A 22,863-nucleotide genomic window follows, 5' to 3' on the forward strand; every position below is an offset into this window, starting at 1 on the left:
TTTCTTAATTTTTGCCTTAAGTCCTTTGATTTGTTTTCCTTCTTTTAGAGGCCCAAAAGGAGTTTGGACACTGGAAGAAAAGGGAGAGAAGCCTGATATTAACATTTCTTTTAACGAAGTAAGTCTATAAACGAGAGGTCTAAATTCAGGCTGTGGTAGGATTATATTTGGCCAATCAGTTTTGTCAACTCTATGTTTAGAACAAATTCTATTTTTTCCTTTGCTTGCTTTAATTCAAGGGCTGTAACATTACATTTCTTCCTTTTTTTTGCTGTGGTGATTTTGGAGGTTTAAACATGTTTCTGACCTAAACAGTTTAGTTGTTTACTCAGCATAAAGAGAAGCAGATAGAAAGATAGATACAAGGAAAGGTTTTTAACATTTTCTGCAGCTCCCTGCAAGCTTTTCTATTCCGATCGGAAGCTTATGTCTTTAGCCACGTGGCAACGTTGTTTTTTACTTTTTCAGCAACAATTTTCAAGTTTTACATTGCATGCAGCAAAACCCTTTGTTTCAAGTTTTTTTTTTTTTTCAAAAATCTCATATGCCTAGTTTGAATAATTTCAAAATATGTTGTAAACAGCACTGAAACGGCATTTAAAAGAAAGGGAATTAGCAGGTTGTTTCTGAATCTGTAAAAGTGCTTCTTCCGAATAGGAATTAAAAACTATTAGATTGTCTTAAAAAAAACAAAGTATTGATGGTACTACTTATCTGAAGTGCAAGACTTATTCATTCATGAGTGCTATTGTACATGCCACTCTTATTGGTAAACTTTGCGCACAAGTTAAGACATAAGTAATAAATTGGTAAACGCAAAGTAAACGCAAAAATTGGAAGATGAATTCATTCCTACAGCTCGGTGTGAAAATTGCATTCTAATCGCAAATTAGGTATCTGCTCTTTAGGTGGAAATGAAATAATTATCTAAAAGTGTAGGCTGGTCAAGGGGAGACCAAAGAGACATTATCCCCCCCCCTCGTTCTCTCTCTCTCTCTCAAAGAACAATTCTGAAAAACGAGTTAAGGCTCTGACAGAAGATCGTAAATTCTCCTCCTTCCCCTCTCCCACATCTAGGAAGAATCAATAGCTAGGTCCCTGCATGAAAGATGTTTAACATATTTAACAGGATCAAGCTATGGTGCCTGCATAATTCCGTTTGGGGGAAGGGAGGGGCAAAAAGTTGATCATATAGGATAAGAATCACAGGATGTAGGTTTTTTTCAAACAAAGGTCATTCTTTTTGTAAATATGACAACATTTTGAACTTCTTTGCCTGGGTGTTTTTGTTGTCATCTAGAGGAAGGCGCTGAATTGTTCCCTTGTGGGTTTCTTTCCTGAAACTTTTCAGTTTGAATATTTTAGTACGCCTGGGGGTGCATTGGGCAGCGATGGTTGACCTCCAAATTGACCGATCTTGTGCCAAAGACCAAAGTTCTTTCAAAGTGGTTCTGAGACTCGTTGCTTCTTTCTCCAGGGATCTACCAAGTGTACTGCGTTGTCTTCCACTCCTTCGAATGCCGGGTGGGGTCCAACACCATAAATCGTGTGGGAGGCGTGCTTCGCTCATATGGGTCATATGCCCCCAATACTTCCATCTTCTCATTCTGATCTCGTCGGTCACCAGTGGTTATTTGGTATCATCCCTAATCTGGGTATTTGTTACTCTATCGGTCCAATGTACCGTAAGGATTCTACGCAGACAATTATTCTCGAAGCCAAGTAGTCTTTTATCAGTATTCTTTTAAAGGCTCCAAGACTCGCATCCATATAAAAGTACAGAGAGTTCATTACTCTTAAACAATCGCAATTTCAACTTCGGAGAGAAGTGTCTGCATCTCCAAATATTCTTCAGCTGAGAAAATGCTCCACCTGCATACACTATGCGTAGCAAGACGTCTCTGTCACAGTTCCCATCTTGGGTAATTGTACTACCGATGTACTTAAATTCTCTAACCTCTTCTGTATCAGTGCCTGCGTGTCGAATCCAAGCTGCAATGGTCGTCACAACTGCGTTTAACATACTTATCGTTTTATTAACATTAATCTTCAGGCCCATAGGGGTGGCTTTTGCTGCTAATTCATTCAGATTACGTTGAATGTCGCCTTGGCAGTGGGCTATCTAAGAAAAATATCGTCAGCGAAATCGCAGTCATGTATTTGATGCTCAGTTCTTAGTTGTATGCCTCCTCTAAAGTGGCAAGCTCGAAGAACAAAATCAATAAGTATTGCGAATAATATTGGAGATAGTAAACATCCTTGACGTACACTGGACTCAACAGGGAGCCACTCTGACAGCCCATTTTCCATCTGGACTGCACAAACCTGTGCAGCATACATGGATTTAATCATATTCACAATTTTCGGAGGCATTCCATACGCTAGGAGAATTTTCCACATTGCCTCTCGGTGCACAGAGTCACATGCTTTCATGAAGTCTATAAACACTAAAATAATCTGCACTTGCCATTCGTTTGATTCCTCCAGTAAAACATGTAAGCTAAATATCAGGTCGCAGCAAGAACGATTTGGGCGGAAATCACGTTGCTCATCGCTTAAAATTTTTTCCACTTTAGTCTGCATTCTACTAAGTATATCTGACATAAAACTTATACTTCCGGCTGACTGGAGTGTGATGCCTCTCCAGTTATCACATGATGTTTTTCGACCTTTCTTGAAGAGTTTATCGATAATGTATTTATTCCAATCATGAGGGACAGCCTCGTCGTCCCACACCTTACCAAGCAGCTTAAATAGTGGGCCAGCGAGAGCTTTTTTTTCATATTTCAACAGCTCCAGAAGGACTCCATCACATCTGGCTGCTTTCCCATTTTTTAGCGACTTCAGGGCTATAACAACTTTCTGAAAGAGGATGGGGCCCGAATAGATATCCAAGTTAAATAGGGGCACATCAGGGACCGACAGTGGCTCATGGGGTATTGGCTGGTTCAGAACATCCTAGAAAATTCACTCCAATGGTTTGGACATCTACCTCATTGGTAAGCAGCTGCCCGCTTTTATCCTCTATGAAGGGGCAAGGGTTTGTTTGCGCGCCGGAAAGCTTCTCAGTAAGCATATAAACGGTTTTACTATCACCCCGGCCGGCTGCTCTTTCTGCCTCAGCTTCTATGTTCTCAGCATAAGTTCTCTTGTCATTTCTGGCAGACATTTTCACTCGCTTATGGGCAAATTTATACTGCTGTTTTAAACTAACACAGTATTGCCTATTGCTAGGCTGACTAGATGAATGACTTGGTGAGTATTTGTGAACAAGAGCTTTCAGATTTGTTCTTTCCTGAATCAGCTACCAAGTTTCTTCACTAATCCACTTTTCCTTCTTTCTTTTCTTATATCCAAGAACTTCCACTGCAGCATCTTTTAGGCACTCTGATACTGATTTCTAAAGACATTCTGAACTTGTTTCGTCAGAGTCATCGAGGCTCAAAGCTGTGAACCTATTTTCTAGTGCACGATTATATCTTTGGCGAATAGTCTTATCATGGAACTTCTGGATATCAAATTTCTTAACGGTAACTTTCACTTTTTTCACCGCCTTTAACTTAATTTTGCATGGGGATATAACTAGTTGATGGTCAGAGAAGCAATCGGCTCCGCGGTAAGCTCTGACATCTTTAAGCGACCTTCTTCTTCGCTTGCTGATTAGTATATGGTCGATCTGGTTTCCAGGGGTACCATCGGGTGATTTCCACGTGTATTTGTGGGTAGTCTTGTGGGGATACGATGTACCTCCTACAATCATGTCATTAGTGACGCAATAATCAATCAGTCTCATTCCATTTTTACTGATTTCACCAAGTCCATGAGAAGCAATCACCGTTAGTGCATAATCCTGGTTGCAGCCAGGATTGGAATCCTGAAAATGAAAATATACATCGCTTTTGCCTAAGTAGTCGCAAAATACGCTCTCAGGATACGATCATTAATTGGTTCCCAATCAAGAAGGCATTTATTTGCTGCACCACTTAGAGCTAGTGCCACTCCACCCGCTTTAATACATTCTTTCCCACAACTAAGCACATGATAGTTCTCACACTCAAGAGTCACAAACTGTGGAATTTGTGTCTCAGATAGTGCAGCTATATCGATTCGATACTTGTCAAGAGTTTTCATCACGTTGTTTATACGAACCGACTGAGTATTTGGGTTAATCATTCTAACATTCCAAAATCCAATTTGAAAAGCATCTTTCGTAGTCAAAAGTCATGTCCGGGGGCGTTTAGGGCTCGGTATCTCAAGATCAGTCGAAGTTCCGAGTCTATTTGTCGTTGATTCAGTAATAATTGTTTTTTTACGGTGACAGGCTATTAGCCTGTCGACCAACCCTCACCACTTTACTGACTTGGGACCGTCAGTTGTGGCCTGAGAGAGCCAATAGGGCAATCCTGTTTACCTCCTGGGCACACACCATGTGGGTTTTACTGCCATTTATTATCTGTAACTGTTACAGATGTAGTCAAGTAATTGTTATTACTTATCATTTAATATCTCTGTTAATGGCAAGTAATAACAATAATAATGGACAATAAAAAATAGTGATAATAATACCCATCTTTATTTATTGTCATTAATTACGGTGATTAATTGTCATCATTAACGGTGACAGGCTATTAGCCTGTCGACCAACCCTCACCACTTTACTGACTTGGGACCGTCAGTTGTGGCCTGAGAGAGCCAATAGGGCAATCCTGTTTACCTCCTGGGCACACACCATGTGGGTTTTACTGCCATTTATTATCTGTAACTGTTACAGATGTAGTCAAGTAATTGTTATTACTTATCATTTAATATCTCTGTTAATGGCAAGTAATAACAATAATAATGGACAATAAAAAATAGTGATAATAATACCCATCTTTATTTGTTACTTAAATCAAGAAGATAAATATTGGAGTAAAAACATAATAAAAAATGGGGAAGTACTTGAAGCACTAAAGAATGTCAATGAACCGCAGATAAAACTGTGGTGACTCAATAAATGCAAATAGACTATTTAGGACAGCCCATCATAGGCCAGTCAGCTTCTTTACAATATTTGGCTGTTGTTTACTATTTTTCTGTTTTAATATCGACGGGAAAGATACAGAAGAACCTTACAACAACGAAAATATGAAAATCGGATACCACCAAAATCTTTTCTCTGAAAAATAGGGTAAATCCCAAAAATTAAAGAACAGAATGACCGGAAAAGGTTGAATAAAGCTTACCAATGACAATATGATTGCATTTTACTCGATTGGTAAGAATGGTAGATAAGCAATCTGGATCACCCCAGCATCGTGGTCACCATGCTCCCAAATGGTTGTAAGGTTTTAGTGAGGGCAATACCCAACCACAGAATCTAGACTAGTAGAGAAAGGAATATAAAGAGAAAGATGCTCGTATCTATCAACATCAAGTGAAATACTGATTTTAGTTCAATAAAATGAAACTTAATTAGCAATCCACAAGAGACGAAGTTTAGACAAACTAATTTCTAAAAAAAATGTTGCCATAGGCAAGGTGAGAGACCTCAATCAAAGTTTTTAAATACATAGAAAAAGTGTTATTTAGAAATACAAAATTTAAAAATACTAGAAGACATTACTATACCCTACTGTATGCGCTGATGAACGAAATAGGCACAGTTTTAGTTTGAAGATAGAAGAGACCAGAACATAAGTATCTAAGAAAGCAAAAAACCTAAAGGATCAATGCTGGGATATAAAAATAACAATGAGCCTTAGAAATATCGGAATTATAGATCATACCCTTAGCATACCCTTAGTCAAAGCATCTTTAGGAAAGAAAGTATGAGCATGGCGAGTGTGCTGGCACACAGCCCTTGCATAAAAAACATGCGGATCTTAACCAAAATTGGTATTCTTACTTAAGAAGGGGAGTAAAATATGTTCAGAAGGTATCTTAGCATTACCAAACCGTAAAAGGCCTTTGAGAAGAGCAGTCCAATGGACAAATAATCAAACAGTTTGTGGTAACGAACTGTAGTAAGGAGCGACCCGGCTCAATAGTAATCAAAACTCTAAAAAGTGGAATTTTATATCAATAGCTACATCACAAGAATTGCATTTTAATGCTGATTTTAAATATATAAGTTTCATCAAGTTTAGTCTTACCCATCAAAAGTTACGAGCCTGAGAAAATTTGCGTTTTTTAGAAAATATGGGGAAACACCCCCTAAAATTCATAGAATCTTAACGAAAATCACACCATCATATTCAGCGTATCAGAGAACCCTACTGTAGAAGTTTCAAGCTCCTATCTACAAATATGTGGAATTTTGTATTTTCTGCCCGAAGGCAGATCACGGATGCGTGTTTATTTGTTTGTTTGTTTTTTTTTTGTTTTTTTTTTCCCAGAGGTGATCGTATCGACCCAGTTGTCCTAGAATGTTGCGAGAGGGGTCATTCTAACGGAAATGAAAAGTTATAGTGTCCTTTTTAAGTGACCAACAAATTGGAGGGCACCTAGGCCCCCTCCCACGCTAATTATTTTCACAAAGTCAACGGATCAAAATTCTGAGATAGCCATTTTATTCAGCGTAGTCGAAAAACCTTATAACTATGTCTTTGGGGACGACTTACTCCCCCACAGTCCCCGTGGGAGGGGCAACAAGTTACAAACTTTGACAAGTGCTTACATATAGTAACGGTTATTGGGAAGTGTACAGGCGTTTTCAGGAAAATTTTTTTGGTTGGGGGAGGGGTTGAGAAGAGGGGGATATGTTGGGGAAACTTTCCATCGAGAATTTGTCATGGGGGAAGAAAATTTCCATTAAGGGAGCGCAGGATTTACTAGCATTATTAAAAAAAAACAATGAAAAAATAAATATGAAAAAGTTTTTTTTCAGCTGGAAGTAAGGAACAGCATTAAAACTTAAAACAAACAGAAATTTTTACCAATATGAGGGGCTCACCTCCTCCCAATACCTCGCTTTTTACGCTAAAGTATTTTTAGTAATTTCAACTATTTATTCTACGGCTTTTGTGATTCAGGGGTCATTCTTAATGACTTGGGACAAATTTTAAGCTTTAGTGTAAAGAGCGAGGTACTGACGAGGGGGCGAACTCCTTCATATATGTAATAAAAACATGAGAATACAAAAGTTCTTTACGTAAGCTAATTTATAAGTTACGTAAATCTTTTACTAATAAAAAGATTCGTAAAAAATTAAAAGTTCTAGTAGCCTTTTTTATTAACCAAAAAATCGGAGGGCGAGTAGGCTTCCTCCCCCGCTCTTTTTTTCTCAAAATCATTCGATCAAAATTATGAGAAAGCCATTTAGCCAAAAAAAAAATGCAAATTTCGTTTTAATTATTCCTCTGCGGAGAGCCAAAATCAAAATATGCATTGATTCAAAAAACGTTCAGAAATTAAATTTAAAAAAAAACAAGTTTTTTTAACTGAAAGTAGGGAGCGACATTAAAACTTAAAACGAACAGAAATTATTTCGTATATGAAAGGGGCTGCTTCCTCATCAACGCCCCGCTCTTTACGCTAAAGTTTTTTACTGTTTTAAAAAGAAAAATCGAGAGAAAGTGTCAAACTTTAGCGTAAAGACCGGGCGTTGATGAGGAAGCAGTCCCTTTCATATACGAAGTAATTTCTGTTCATTTTAAGTTTTAATGTCGCTCCTTACTTTCAGTTAAAACAAACTTGTTTTTTTTTTTTTTTATTTCTCATTCAGGAATGGAAGGAACCTTTTCTGAAGAACATCAATGAAAAAAAAATATATTGCTGAAATAGCTTTTATTTATTGCCAGACATATTCAAATCATACTTGCACTCACACTTATCTGTGAATAGCTTTTAGATGTGCCGCCTGATTGCCCTTTATATCGAAAACGAGATCCGCTTTCACTTATAAGATTTGAGAACAGTTTTAGAAAATTAACAATCGGCCGTTATAATATGGTCGCCCACAGCAATAAGAGGTCTGCATCTTTTTGTTTGTGCATTTAATTGTTATTTGGGTTTAATAGAGTTGAGAATGAGACAAAGTCGGTTCTCATACTGAACGCATTACTCTTTTGAGGCCGGATATGTCAGTATGCAGCAAATGTCAGTTTCAGAAAAAAAAAAAACTATTTAGCCGATTTCGAGGAAAAATAAACACATATATACACAATTATTTCTCGTTTAATTAATTAAAAAGGCACATAATATTAACCAAAGAGGTTTCGTTGGAGTGTTCAATGCTTCCCTCCATGCGCCACTATATTGTTGTTCATTTTCAAGTGGTAGCGGAACTTTGAAGCTACGTTGTCGTTTAACACGTGAAAATGCCAAGTACAATATACCGTGATAAAAACAGGTGTACGGACCCTGACTCCAACAAATTCTTAAGTTTGCCATTACGATTTATGTATTGTTATAGCAAATATCGGTCGAAATGGAAATTGATGTCGTTGAACTGTACAACCAATGAGTTGAATTTAAGTTTGTAAATTATAATTAGGGAGAAAGCTTTAAAATCTCGAATCAGTATATTTTATTCTCTCTCTCTCTCTCTCTCTCTCCTCTCTCTCTCTCTCTCTCTCTCTCTCTCTCTCTCTCTCTCTCTCTCTCTCTCTCTCTCTCTCTCTCTCTCTCTCTCTCTCTCTCTCTCTCTCTCTCTCTCTCTCTCTCTCTCTCTCTCTCTCTCTCTCTCTCTCTCTCTTCTATTTCTCTCAGTCTTTCCCTCCAGTGCATTTTTCGAAAAACTTATTGAAATGTATTTTTAAAAAATGCGTGCTCTTTGCCCTGTTGCTCCCAGTTCTAACCTGATAAATGTATTTAAGGCTAAACCAACTAAAACTCACATGGCACTGGTAGCCCTGGCAAAGGCTGGAAGAGTTCATCATGTGATTAGCCAGAATATTGACGGTCTTCACCTTCGATCAGGTCTTGAACGAAAATTCCTATCTGAGGTTCATGGCAATATGTTCGTTGACAGGTGTAGTAGGTGCAACAGGTAAATTAAAGTGTAATTTTGAATATTTTCAACTTACTTCTAAACTATAATGGGAAAAGAAAAAGATATCACTAAAATTTCTATGTCAACTTCATTAGTTGGATTAGTTAGTAAAAGATAATTATAAGTGTAATTTCGGTTTCTCAGGTTAGTACTTCATTAAAAATAAGCCTGTTTAGAAGACAAATGGATTTTGCGTATAAAACAAGTAGACAAAATTTAGAAGAAGGTAATTGCTTGTTTTGAACTTATGACACCTCTCGCTCGGTCAAGAAACTATCCAAGTTGATTTTAATTTGTATCTGTGACTGAGTACCGAGAATGTACTTGAGTAAATTTTAGTGTAAAATCGGTTTAACTGGCTCCTTAAAAACTTATTGAATATTTAGAAGTCAAAATTATTTTGATATTTTGTAGCATCAACTCTTTTTTACCCTTAGTGAACATTCTAAGATAGCTGTCGATAAATTTTTTGTTGCTAATATTTCCAAAATGTAAGTAGTGTTTTAGTGAACGGCTCAGTTGATGAGTGCTCGGCCATAAACAATCAGGGTGCCTTTTTTTTTCAAACTCAATGGCTTTATTTAGGAAGCCACGTGTGAGGTCAAAGAGAGTTTAAAAGGCCTTTTGAAGACTATTATGGATTTGAGAGTTTAGTTTAAGAGTTTTATGTAAATTAAGAAATGAATATTTATGAAAAGCTGGATTTTTTTAACGAATTACTTAATTCGCTCGTTGATGCGGATTGTTAATTTTTGTTTTTATGCTGATTTTTTTTTCTTATTGGATTTTATTTTAATTTCTATTGCTTAATTTTCTATTTGTAATACTTTAGGAACTGTTCCAAGAAAATGGATGCAAACTATTTATGATAGATTAGCGTTAGCAATGACAGCTTGTCTTTACTTTGTCTATGCCATAATGCTTCTGGTCTATCTTGAATCGCAAAATAAGGACTACAACACTTTGTGGGTCTAAGGCTATACGTGGCCAAAGATAGAAATAAAGTAAAAGTGCCTTTAAGTTGCCCTCAGGTGGCCTGTGGTAGTCGTAGTAGTACCGTTTTTCGATGCGAAGGAAAGCCCCGTCTCTGTTAAGACAATAGACGTGCATCACATGGGTCTTCACTAGACTGTTCTGCAAAAAAAAGAAAGAAGCTCAATCTTTATAAAGGCTTTTTCATCCTTTTAATGAAAAATGTTTCGAGTACTTCCAACTGCAAGAAGAAACTTTAAAAATGTTCTTTAGTGGTAGTAAATCAAAAGAGATAATTGAATATAATTTTGCTGAAGGTTATTTCCCTTTAATCATTTAGAGAAAAGTGGATGGGGATAATAAAAACAGAAAATTATTTTTGATACAGAAAATGTGGTAATAAAGTGTTTACCTAGTAAAGGTATTGTGTTTTTATATCGTGTTCTTTTTGTTGTTGTTTTTTTAGTGTGCATCTGTATTGTTTTTTAGGGAATGGGTAAGAAAGTCATGTGTGACGACAGTTGGACAGAAAGAAATCGGGAAACGATGCACGGGGAAAAAATCAAACAATTTGGCCTGTAGAGGTGTTCTCAGGGATACTATACTTGATTGGGAGCACGAATTACCTGAGTTGGACTTGCGCCAGGCTGATCTCCACGCAAGGTATTCCTGAATTATTATTTCATCAGTACTAGTAACTTAAGTAAACTTGATGACTCTGAAAGTGCTTGCCCACAGGCAGAAATTCCTATTTCCTGTGATAGTTAATTGTGCTTATACCCCTATGGGATACACGCAGTCGCCCTATTTGTCAGCGAGAAGACTCCGAAACGTTATGTACCAACGTTGACTCAACTTAACGTTGACTTTACTCTATCAGTTTTTCAGTTGACCTCCTGGTTAGTTTTACAATTCTGGTAATGAACTTTAAAGATTGGCTGGTGAAGCAGTCGAAAATGTTCCTTTATCATTCGTTTTGCTGCAATTGAAGTTTATTTTGAATTGTCAGCGTGCTAGTCTCTTTTTTGAAGATCCAAAACAAATATTTACAAGACCATTCAAAAAAAATTATCTTCTTCGTGGTTGCTTGCATATAAAGTCTCGGTCTTTTTTTTTTTTTTTTTTTTTTTTTTTTAGACTACAATACGTCAGATTTAATCTGTATTCTCCTTCATCTCTGTTTATAATAATCCTTCTAGAGATTATTTACGTAATCTCTCTGGAACATTGTAACAGCCCAGCGCAATCATTAATTAATTTTATTTGATCAAACATTATGTTATGATGGGAAATAAATGTTCCCCACCACATAAATGTTTTGCTACTGCTGATTTAAGGGTTTCTAGTGTTTTATTGCGTCTTTAGGAAGGGATCTACAGCTTTTGGTCCTGTTAGAGTCTATGTTCTAAATTTTGTGATCCAAATTTTTAATAAGCACCATATTTTTCAAATCACCTAAAAAATCACACAAGTATAAATAAACCACAGAATGCAGTTAAAAATTCTGGCTATTGCCACCTTGATTAACCCCTGTCTTGTTTTTGTTTCTTAGTTTGTTCGGGCGTTTTTATGATCAAGTGTAAGTGATAATGTTGTTTTTTCTTTCCTTCTCAAGAAAAGCCAATATTTTCCAACATATGAGATGTGCACGCTACGTATTGTGTTATAGTCACAACTCAGGCATAAGGCAAGTGTATTAATTTTAATAAAATACCAAATATTCAAATTGAACGCTAAGATTATGAACGACGCATATATGGTATGGAGATTTGCATCATTCTAACCAATTACAAATTAACTAACAAATTACCTTTGCATGAAAGTAAGTTAAAGTTTAATAGTATTTTTTCTCATTATTATTTCTATTTACTTTAAGATCCGCTACTCTCAGTATTTGCTTTGGTACGACTCTACAAATTGTTCCTGCCGGCAATTTACCACTCTTAGCTAAGAAAAATGGAGGTCGTCTTGTCATTTGCAATCTTCAACCAACAAAACACGTAAGTCTTATCTACCTCCTCTTTTACTCTCTTTCTTTTCCTGTCGGTTATTCCTACTATTTTACGGATGTTTGTAGCTCTTTGCTCTCTTTAAATGGAATATGTGTTTAAAAAACTCAAAGAACGACAGTAAAACTTAAAATGTCTCTTTAAGCTAAACTGTGATGAGTTCTTTACTGAAAGCATTTTAGAGTAAAAAGATGCAGTCAGCTGATAACTGCGGGTTTTTTATTTACCTTTCAAAAGGAATTAGATATTAAATTCATTATTTCAAGCAATTGAGTGTAAATAAGCCCTATCATTCACTAAGCGGTGATAAAAAATGCTAATAATTATTACATTCCTCTTGTTCAAGAGCAATAATTCTTGACATGCTGAGGAAAGAAAAGTCACTTTAGCTTAAGAGAGTGGCAGTCGGGGAGTTGGCAGCCGCTCTCATGTATAGGATATTTTTTGTTCGTTTTAGTTTTAGTGTTGCTCTTTACCATCGTTTGAAAAAGAAATATTTCTGTTCGTTTTCAATATTCTGTCCAAACTAATCTAATATTAGTGGGGCCACCGCCGGCCTGAAATCCCTGTTCTTTATGCTAAAGTATAACGTTTGTTTAACTGTGCTTTGTAGAGTAGGGCTCATCTGCCTGTGCTTGCTTTACATAATAATTTTTTTTGACAAGTTTTTAACTGAAAGTAAGGAGCGACATTTAAATTTAAAACGAACAGAAATTACTCAGTATATGAAAGGGACAGTCCCCTTCTCAACGCCTCGCTCTTTACGCTAATGTTTGACTCTTTTTCTCAACGAAGCTTTAACGTAAAGAGCGAGACGTTGAGGATGGGACAGCCCCTTTCATATACGGAATAATTTCTATTTGTTTTAAGTCTTAATGTCGCTCCTTACTTTCAGCTATTTTTTTATTATTATTATTTAATTTTTGAACGTTTTTCAACTAATGCAAGCTCGAATTTGGCTCACCGTACGTGAAAAGTTAAGCCAGAATCTGCATATTTATTTTGGCAGATTTATTCCGGATATGAAGGGCTGCCCCCTCCTCAATACCTTGCTCTTTACAATAAGGCTGTTAGCACTTTTAAAAAAGTTTCCTATTCTAATTAAACGGCCCACGGGTTTCAATTTTCGTAAACATTCAAACTTTAGCGTTCGTTTTTCAAATAATACCGGTAAATCTGGCTCACCCTCTATGAAATATACCCCTCCCCCTCACGGAAAGCTCCTCGTGGAAATTTCATACAATGTAAAGTGCACGCCCCTCCCCCCTGTCAAATTCCCTCCAGACAGTTCCATCCTCGCTGAGAATCTCCCCTCTTTGTAAAATTGCGTGGACGATTCACCCTGAAAAATGCTCCTTGTATTCTTTCATTTGAATAAGACTTTAATCTCTAAGTGGTTTTCGATCACTCCAGAATAATTCCACTTCCTTGGAAATTATTTCCTAGAATATAAAACACGCGAAAAAAAGCCCCTGGATAATTCCCCCGGAACATCTCCACATAAAAGAAAATTTGGCAAAAAGAATGTAAGACAATTAAAAAGAATTTCGTATAGTAATTCTGTCAAAACTCCCCAACCTTTTCTCCTGGAATACTCACTCCCCAGAAATGTCCCTCCCCATGGAAGGTTTTCCCCATAGAAATCCACTCCAGGAACACACCCCCCCCCAAAAAAAAAAAAGGACTGTATACTTCCCAATAACAAATACTATATGTAAACAATGGGAAATTTGTTCAAAAATTTTACAAACTTGCAGCCCTTCCCCCGGGGAATGTTGGGGGGGTCATTTTACACCTAAAGACATAGTTATTAGATTTTCACTGAACAAAATGGCTATCTCAAAATTTTGATCGGGTTACTTTGGGATAAAAGCAGTGTGGGAGGGGGCCTAGTTGCCCACTAATGTTTTGGTCACTTAAAAAGGGCACTAGGACTTCAATTTCCGTTCGAATGAGCCTTTTCATGATATTCTAGGCCTACTGGGTTGATGCGATCACCTCTGGGAAAGAAAAAAAAATAGACACGCATCCGTGATCTTTCTTCCGGCAAAAAATACGAAATTCCACATTATTGCAGATAGTTTTTTAGAGTTTCGGTTACTGTTGAGCCGGGTCGCTCACTTACAGTTCGTTACTGTTTGATGAATCAAAAGTTTTCTAAATATGAGGCAAGACCTATATGCTTGAGCTCCTCGTTTTGCAACAATTCTTCGTTGCTTAGAACCTAATTTTTTTCAGTTAAAAACACTGTTTCCGTAATTAGAGGAGACATGCCCCCCACCTCTCATATTTCACAATCAATCAAAATATATTTCTACAAATGAAGAGAGGTTGGGCTGGTATGGATCCTGTCAAATTTTCTTGTAGTGGGGGTTGTACCTAAAAAAGGGGAAGGGACGCTTAACATTTTTTTGGTTCTCAGCCAGTTAGATCTGATTTTGAAACTCACTCTCTAGGACTTTTAGACACGTTGAATTCCTTTGCGTAATCTTCATTGAGATTTCATTCCTTTTGGAGGCGTTTCCCCCTTTTTTTGTATAAAATCCTACAAAGTTTCTTTAGCTAGTTATTTTTTATGAGCAACTATAAAGTTAATAATTATCATATGTGGAAGCTTTTTTTGTAAATATTGTCATCGAAATTTCTTTGTTTAAGAGTTTCAGTTTTATTGACACGGGTCGCTCTTTTTCTTATAGGCGAGGGAGCTTAGTTAAACGGTAAATTTTCATAAATATTATAAATACTATTTGTAATATCGATAAACTTTAAGCTGAAGCTTAGCATAAAGAGTGGTAGTATAAGGGATATGGAGGGAGTGGGAGTATGGTGGCTCAGCTCTCCCTCTCCCCATCTCCATATGTATGGTAGTGTTAAGGTTTTAACATTGCTCTTCACTTTCATGAAGCAAAATTTCATTTTAAAAATATAAAGATATTTTTAAAATAAGTATATGAGAATATATCGGAAATATAAAAATATATGAAACATCTGAGTAACTTAACAATTTCGTTAAAGGTCCGTTTTTAAAATTCCTAGTTCTGTGGACCATGGTTTGCTCTTTATTATGTTGCAGCTACTATTATAATCTTTATTTGAAATACCTGTGTCGTTTATTTAATTTCTATCCATTTATGATATGATATCGAGGGTATCCTGAAAATAGGTTATCTACTCTCCCCCTCCCTTCAACTCTTCAGCTTTTACACTAAAACTTGCCTTTTACACAACATTTTCAGAGTGATAGTCATCCCGCAAAAAAGTGCAGTCTTTTTTTTTTGGGGGGGGGGGGGGGGTCGGTATGCTAAAAGTATGTTCTGGTCGCGTCTTTTTTTTAAGAGGAGGAGACTCCTCTTGAACTGTTTGAAGCAGTGGTGCAAATAGTGCTTCAAATTTTTACTTAAGTATCAAGTATTAAGTACTCATTGTTTTTTACTTAAATATCAAGTAATAAGTACTTTCCAAATTCTTACTTAAGTATCAAATATCAAGTACTTGCCAAAATTGTACTTAAGTATTACTTCAAGTACTACTTCAAGTATTTATTCTATATATATATATATATATATATATATATATATATATATATATATATATATATATATATATATATATATATACATATATATATATATATATATATATATAAGCCATTCTGAAGGCTTCTTAGCCCCTTCCCTTGCCTATAAAATGTCCCCGTTAATTCCTCTCTTGGAAATCTTAGTCAAGATCCAGAATTTCCGTTTCTTCGTTTTTAACCGTTACCCTCATTCGGCTGGTACACACCCAATGAAGTCCAAGAAAATAATCTTAACCAATTTTCAGCACAACGGATTGAAACCAAAAGTGCAGTAAAAAAAACTCCTGATTGGATCAAATATATCACATGACAGGATTAACACAGTGTACGTAGAGTTGAACTTCTGGTGATTAGTGTTCAGTCAAATCTAGCACGTTTGAAAAAATACACGGTTATTCTGAAACATGTGGGAATGATAAAAAAAAATATTGAAAATGTTTTTTTCCCTTGTTTGGCTGGTAGACACCCAACGAAGTCCAAAAAATAATCTGAACCAATTTTCAACACAACGGCTTGAAAGAAAAAGACCATCAAAACAATTAAGTGCAGTCAAAAAACTTCTGATTGGATCAGACAGATCACATGACAGGATTAATACAGTGCACATTTAGAACTTCTGGCGATTAGTGTTCAGTCGAACCTGGCACGTTTGAAAAAATTAAATAAAAAAACAAGTTTTTTTAACTGAAAGTAAGGAGCGACATTAAAACTTAAAACGAACAGAAATTACTTCGTATATGAAAGAGGCTGCTTCCTCATCAACGCCCCGCTCTTTACGCGAAAGTTTGACTCTGTCTCTCAATTCTTCTTTTTAAAACAGTAAAAAACTTTAGCGTAAAGAGCGGGGCGTTGATGAGGAAGCAGCCTCCTTCATATACGAAGTAATTTCTGTTCGTTTTAAGTTTTAATGTAGCTCCTTACTTTCAGTTAAAAAAATTTGTTTTTTTATTGAATTTCTGAATGTTTTTGAATCAATGCATGTTTTGATTTTGGCTCTCCGCAGAGGAATAATTAAAACGAAATTTGCATTTTTTTTTTTTTTTTTTTTTTTTTTTTTTTTTTTTTTTTTTTTTTTTTTTTTTTTTTTTTTTTTTTTTTTTTTTGGCTAAATGGCTTTCTCATAATTTTGATCGAATGATTTTGAGAAAAAAAGAGCGGGGGAGGAAGTCTAGTTGCCCTCCGATTTTTTGGTTAATTAAAAAGGCAACTAGAACTTTAAATTTTTTACGAATATTTTTATTAGTAAAAGATTTACGTAACTTATAAATTAGCTTACGTAAAGAACTTCTGTATTCTCATATTTTTATTACATATATGAGGGGGTTCGCCCCCTTGTCAGATCCTCGCTCTTTACACTAAAGCTTAAATTTTGTCCCAATTCATTAAGAATGACCCCAGAATCACAAAAGCCGTAGAATAAATAGTTGAAATTACTAAAAATACTTTAGCGTAAAGAGCGAGGTATTAGGAGGAGGTGATCCCCTCAAATGGGTAATAATTTCTGTTTGTTTTAAGTTTTAATGCTGTTCCTTACTTCCAGCTGAAAGAACTCTTTCATATTTATTTTTTCATTGTTTTTTTTTAATAATGCTAGTAAATCCTGCGCTCCCTTCATGGAGATTTTCTTCCCCCATGACAAATTATCGATGGAAAGTTCCCCCAGAATATCCCCCTCTTCTCAACCCCTCCCCCAACCAAAAAAATCCTCCTGAAAACGCTTGTACACTTCCCAATAACCATTACTATATGTAAGCATTGGTCAAAGTTTGTAACTTGTTGCCCCTCCCATGGGGACTGTGGGGGAGTAAGTCGTCCCCAAAGACATAGTTATAAGGTTTTTCGACTACGCTGAATAAAATGGCTATCTCAGAATTTTGATCCGTTGACTTTGGTAAAATAATTAGCGTGGGAGGGGGCCTAGGTGCCCTCCAATTTTTTTGGTCACTTAAAAACGGCACTAGAACTTTTCATATCCGTTAGAATGAGCCCTCTTGCAACATTCTAGGACGACTGGGTGTATACGATCACCCCTGGAAAAAAAAAAAATAAAAATAAACACGCATCCGTGATCTGCCTTCTGGCAAAAAATACAAAATTCCACATTTTTGTAGATAGGAGCTTGAAACTTCTACAGTAGGGTTCTCTGATACGCTGAATCTGATGGTGTGATTTTCGTTAAGATTTTATGACTTCTAGGGGGCGTTTCCCCCTATTTTCTAAAATAACGCAAATTTTCTCAGGCTCGTAACTTTTGATGGGTAAGACTAAACTTGATGAAACTTATATATTTAAAATCAGCATTAAAATGCGATTCTTTTGATGTAGGTATTGGTATCAAAATTTCATTTTTTAGAGTTTTGGTTACTATTGAGCCGGGTCGCTCCTTACTACAGTTCGTTACCACGAACTGTTTGATACAGGGTTATTCTGAAACATGTCGGAATGGTGGAAAAAATATTGAAAATAGAAAAATAAACTTTGGATTGGCTTTAAAACAGATAAAAGGTAATAAAGTAGTTCATTGTCTGATTCAATAAGTAAAAACTTTAGCAACAAAAAAACTCAAATTTAGAAGTAAGGAGCCAAGTGAGTCAGTTGCAGACTTTTTAATAAGAGAAACCAAAGCTCAATAATCAAAAATCAATTGATGACATGTCTCGCCCTCGGCACCTTTACAAGGAAACTGCCTCAAGTTCTCAAGTTAAATTTCAGACACGCTATGAAAATGTATGGCATCTATATCCTTTGGCTGGTTTTCACTCAAGCAAGCTGCATACTGTGTAGTCAATTCAGATGGTCGGTAAAACTCCCTACAAACATATATTATAAAATCACGGGCTTGCAGCAAGCCCGCTGATTCAGACGCATTCCATACGGCTGGTCAAACTGCAGAATGAATGAATGAATTAATGAATGAACTTTATTATACGTAAAAGCATAAAAAAGCACAAAGTACTGAGTATTTTAAATAAACAAAAACGATAAACAGCAAGAAAACAAATTCAAACTAACAAAAGACAATATGGACTAATTAACCAGTATCAATATGGAAAAATATGACTGTAGAGGGTCGTAAACGTGAATAAAGTAGATAGTCTTTTTACATAAATCATCACTGGAAGACCGAATCCAAGAAGGCATATCTATTAAACCAAATCGAGCAATTATTTTTCTGTTTTGGTGCCATCTAGGAAGCCGGAATATCTGAAATAAGCCGCACGTAGAGTATGGGGATTTTTCTTACGAAACAGATGAGCCATGCCTGAAAAAAACAAAAGCACAGGAGCGCAATAAGCGTTATAAATCATGCACAAACCATTGCGGTTGTAACGGCTTTTGTTCAGGGATATTTTTCCGTAAGCGACGCGTAGGTTTTTCACGGCTTGATTCACTAGAGATGAAAAGGTAGTGGAAAGTGCTGGACCGAAACACAGACCAAGCCAACTAACTAAAGAAGATCATGGCAGAATTGCAGTCCCAGCAACGAATGTAGCGACCGCATAAGGGCTATTAAAACAAATAAACTCGCATTTAGACGCATTAACTGACAGTCCAATCTTAGATAGTTCATTGGTTAGTATAGTAAAATTGGGAAGCAATCCACGGCGAGTCCGGGCAACAAGAAGAACGTCGTCTACAAATGCAACAGAAGACAAACCAATATTACCGTAAGAAACAGAACTTTTAAGGGGACGCAGGAACGATGCAAGCATACATTTAAATATACTAGAAGACAATACGGCTGAAGTTGCAACCTATCTATTTCTAGCAGCAGTTTTCACACCATAAAGTGGCAAAAACCATGAGACTAAGTCGAAAATCTTCTGAGAAAAAAGGAATAAAACAAGAGCTAAGAGCTCATATGGCACTTGAGACGAGGTCGGAAGAGCCGAGAGCTCATATGGCATGTGCTCTAGCAAGATTATAAGAATCAATAGATTAATTTAAAAGAAAAATCAGAGGCTTAATGCTGATCGGCATTTAAAAAAAGAGCTCTGAGACACAATGTCCTTTTAAATATCAAAATTCATTAAGGTCCGATCACCAACTCGCAAGTTAAAAATACCTCATTTTTCTAATTTTTCCTCTCCCTTCAGCCCCCCCCCCCAGATGGTTGAACCGGGAGATAAACTTTATCAAGTCAATTTTTGCAGGTCCCTGACAGGCCTACCGATTTTATTGTCCTAGCACGTCCAGAAGTACCGAACTCGCCAAAGCACTGGACCCCCCTAACTACCCCAAAGAAAGTGGATCCAATCCGGTTTCGTCAATCACGTATCTACGACATTTGCTTATTCTACCCACCAAGTTTCATCCCGATCTCTCCACTCTAAGCATTTTCCAAGATTTTAGGTTTCCCCCTCCAATTTCAACTGATCCGGTCGGAATTTAAAGTAAGAGCTCTGAGACATGATATCCTTCTAAATATCAAATTTAATTAAGATTCGATCTAATTTTTTCCAAATTAACCGTCCTAACACTCCCCCCCCCCCGAGATGGTCGAATAGGGGAAAAACTATTTCAAGTCTAATCTGATCTGGTCCCTGATACGCCTGCCAAATTTCATCGTCCTAGCTTATCTGGAAGTGCCTAAACTAGCAAGACCGGGACTGACAGACCGACAGACCTACAGAATTTGTGATCACTGTATGTCACTTGGTAAATACCAAGTGCCATACAAAGTAATTTGTCTCTGGGGACGGAATATTTGGTTGAAGGTTGGCTTCAGTATGACTTATTTTGGAAAAGGGTTGTTTCCAGGCTTTGGGCAAGCCATGGGTGGAAGTACTTATTGGCCCTACTAAACTGAAGGAAAACTTGACTTTCTTAAAACTTGAAACCCCCTCCCCCTCGCCTATTTAGATAGGGCTTGTGATATCAGAGATCGATATGAGCCCTGGTCCTAGTCATCTCTGGTCTAGCTTTCATTTGGATCCGTTGCTCCATTAGCAAGTTATACTAAATTAAACCAAAAGCTTGACTTTTTTCAGCACTTAAAACCCACTCCCCCTCGTTCTATCTGAGCTAGGGTTTTCATCTCAAAACTTGATGCCTGTCACGGTCTTAGGCACCTTTGGTTCAATCTTCACTGAGATCTATCAATCTCTCGCAAGCTATACTGAATTAAATGAAAAACTCAACTTTTAATTAGACTTGGGTCTCCATCCCAGAACTCAATGCATATCATACTCTTAGGTGTCTTTATTCAATTTTCATCGAAATTCATCTCCATATGCAACTTACAGTGAATTAAATGAAAAACTCGAATTTGTTTTAACACTTAAAGCCCCATCGCCCTAATTAAGCTCAATTTTAACCCAAATAGTTCAATTTCAATACAAATCTGACTGGCGGTTCTCCCGCTATACTCGATTGCACAGACGGGCGGACAGACAGACAGATCTCAAAAACCTATCTTGATGGATATTTTCCACTATCCAAATAGGTGATGATACATGGATGATGATATGCCATTGTTTTCCTTTTTTGGATACAATTAGCCAACATTGCTGCCTAAGACGTTGCAAAATCCGTCCGTCCGTCTGTCTGTCTGTCCGTCCGTCTGTGTAATCATGTATATGTGGAAGAAACGCTGGTTGGATTTGGAAGAAAATTTTGATGGCCAGATTTGGTGCCAAGGATCATGACACACATCAAGTTTAAATATGAAGACCCTAGCTCAAATAAAACAAGGGGGAAAGGGCTTTACCTGCTAAAAACAGTTTTTTGTTCAATTCAGAGTAACTTGCGACTGGAGTGATGGACCTGAATGAAAATTGAACCAAAGAGGACTAAGACCATGACGCATATCAAGTTTTGAGATAAAGACCCTAGCTCGAATTTAACAAGGGGGAGTGGGTTTTAATTCCTGAAAAATTTAAATTTTCGGTTTAATTTAGTATAACTTGCAAATGGAGTAACGTATCCGAATGAAAACTAGATCAAAGATGCCTAAGATCAGGGCCCATGTCAAGTTCTGGTATCACAAACCCTATCTCAAATAGGGCGAGGGGGATAGGGCTTCAAGTCTTAAGGAAGTTGAGTTTTCCTTTAATTTAGTAGGGCCTATAACTTACGAATAGAGTGACAAATCTGAAGTCAGATTCCTCTGAATACCTGAATTTGCTGGAACGAATTTGACAAAATATCACTGCATTGAATCCAGCTAGAATTCACTAGACTTGTTTATTGCAGACAACATTTAGATGGGCAAAGATTCATAGCTTAAGTTGTTTTTCCAATAATATGGTTCTGAAGATGATGAAATGGTAGAAATCTGGTTCAGTTGACGAGATGAACTTAAGCACTAATGTCAGAAATAAACAAAACTAATAAACAAAACTTAAGCACTAATGTCAGAAATATAAGCCCAAATGGACTACAGTATGCAACATTTAGCACAAAACAAGGGATTTTAGCTCACTGTCGACCATTGAACTGTGAAATAATTTCAATTTTCTTTGTTATATAACTTTTAAACAAAAATTAAACCAAGTGTTAATCATACTATAATTTTGTTTTCGTCAAAAGCAAATACCTTATTTCATATCCAAAAATAGGGCATGGAGCTGTATCTGAGTTTACTCTGAATCTAAAGGGTGATGTTTTCTTGTACATTGCCAAAGCACATACACACAAAGGCTATATCTGAGTTTGCTCTAAATCTAAAGGTGATGTTTTCTTGTACATTACCAAAGCACACACACACAAAATTTTCGTGTCGAAGGTAAAGTATTTGAAAAACAAGTACATTAAAAGTATCTTAAGTAATAAGTATTTCGTAATCTTACTTAAGTATCAAGTAATAAGTACACCCTAGAGTTTTTACTTAAGTACAAGTACAAGTAATAGAAAATTTTACTTAAGTAGTACTTCAAGTAAAAGTACTTCAAGTAAGTGACAGCACTGGTTTGAAGTACTTGTATAGATATTTTGTAAATTTTTTTGAATTGAATTCTATTTTGTCGATTTATTAATGAAATCTTCACAAAAGGAAAAGAAACTATACACTTAAGGAAAAAAAATAACAATTTCAGCAGCTAACTTGCATAATCATTTAATTGCAAAAAAGCTTTTACTGTTTTCGTCTCTAACACGTAGGCTAGAACGAGATTGAGTTGAGCTTGATCGCAGGTTTTGTCTAGGCGTGTCCTTTCTACGCAAACGACACTTCCGTTCTAAATTAAGACTATTTGTGTATACTCCAACTGTGAGCATTAGTGTATTAGCTGCCCCAAAAATAAGAGACCGAGTACTTGTCAATAAACTCAAGCTACTATGCATTTCTTGTCATTATTTAATATGTGTCCCACAAAGTTGATTTTTCTTTT

At 36.4% G+C, this 22,863-nt stretch overlaps 1 protein-coding gene across 1 annotated transcript in view; it reads left to right on the forward strand.

Annotated features, from left to right (window-relative positions):
• LOC136027284 (NAD-dependent protein deacetylase Sirt6-like) overlaps window positions 1-22,863 on the forward strand; it is a 39,031-nt gene that overhangs the window by 11,820 nt on the left and 4,348 nt on the right. Inside the window, exons 3-6 of the mRNA XM_065704375.1 lie at window positions 49-118; window positions 8,799-8,971; window positions 10,436-10,609; window positions 11,823-11,946. Of these exons, the coding sequence (XP_065560447.1) occupies window positions 49-118; window positions 8,799-8,971; window positions 10,436-10,609; window positions 11,823-11,946 (541 nt within the window). The remainder of the gene's footprint in view (window positions 1-48; window positions 119-8,798; window positions 8,972-10,435; window positions 10,610-11,822; window positions 11,947-22,863) is intronic.

This window comes from Artemia franciscana, chromosome 5 (genome assembly GCF_032884065.1).
Source record: "Artemia franciscana chromosome 5, ASM3288406v1, whole genome shotgun sequence".
Taxonomy (NCBI): Eukaryota; Metazoa; Arthropoda; class Branchiopoda; order Anostraca; family Artemiidae; genus Artemia; species Artemia franciscana.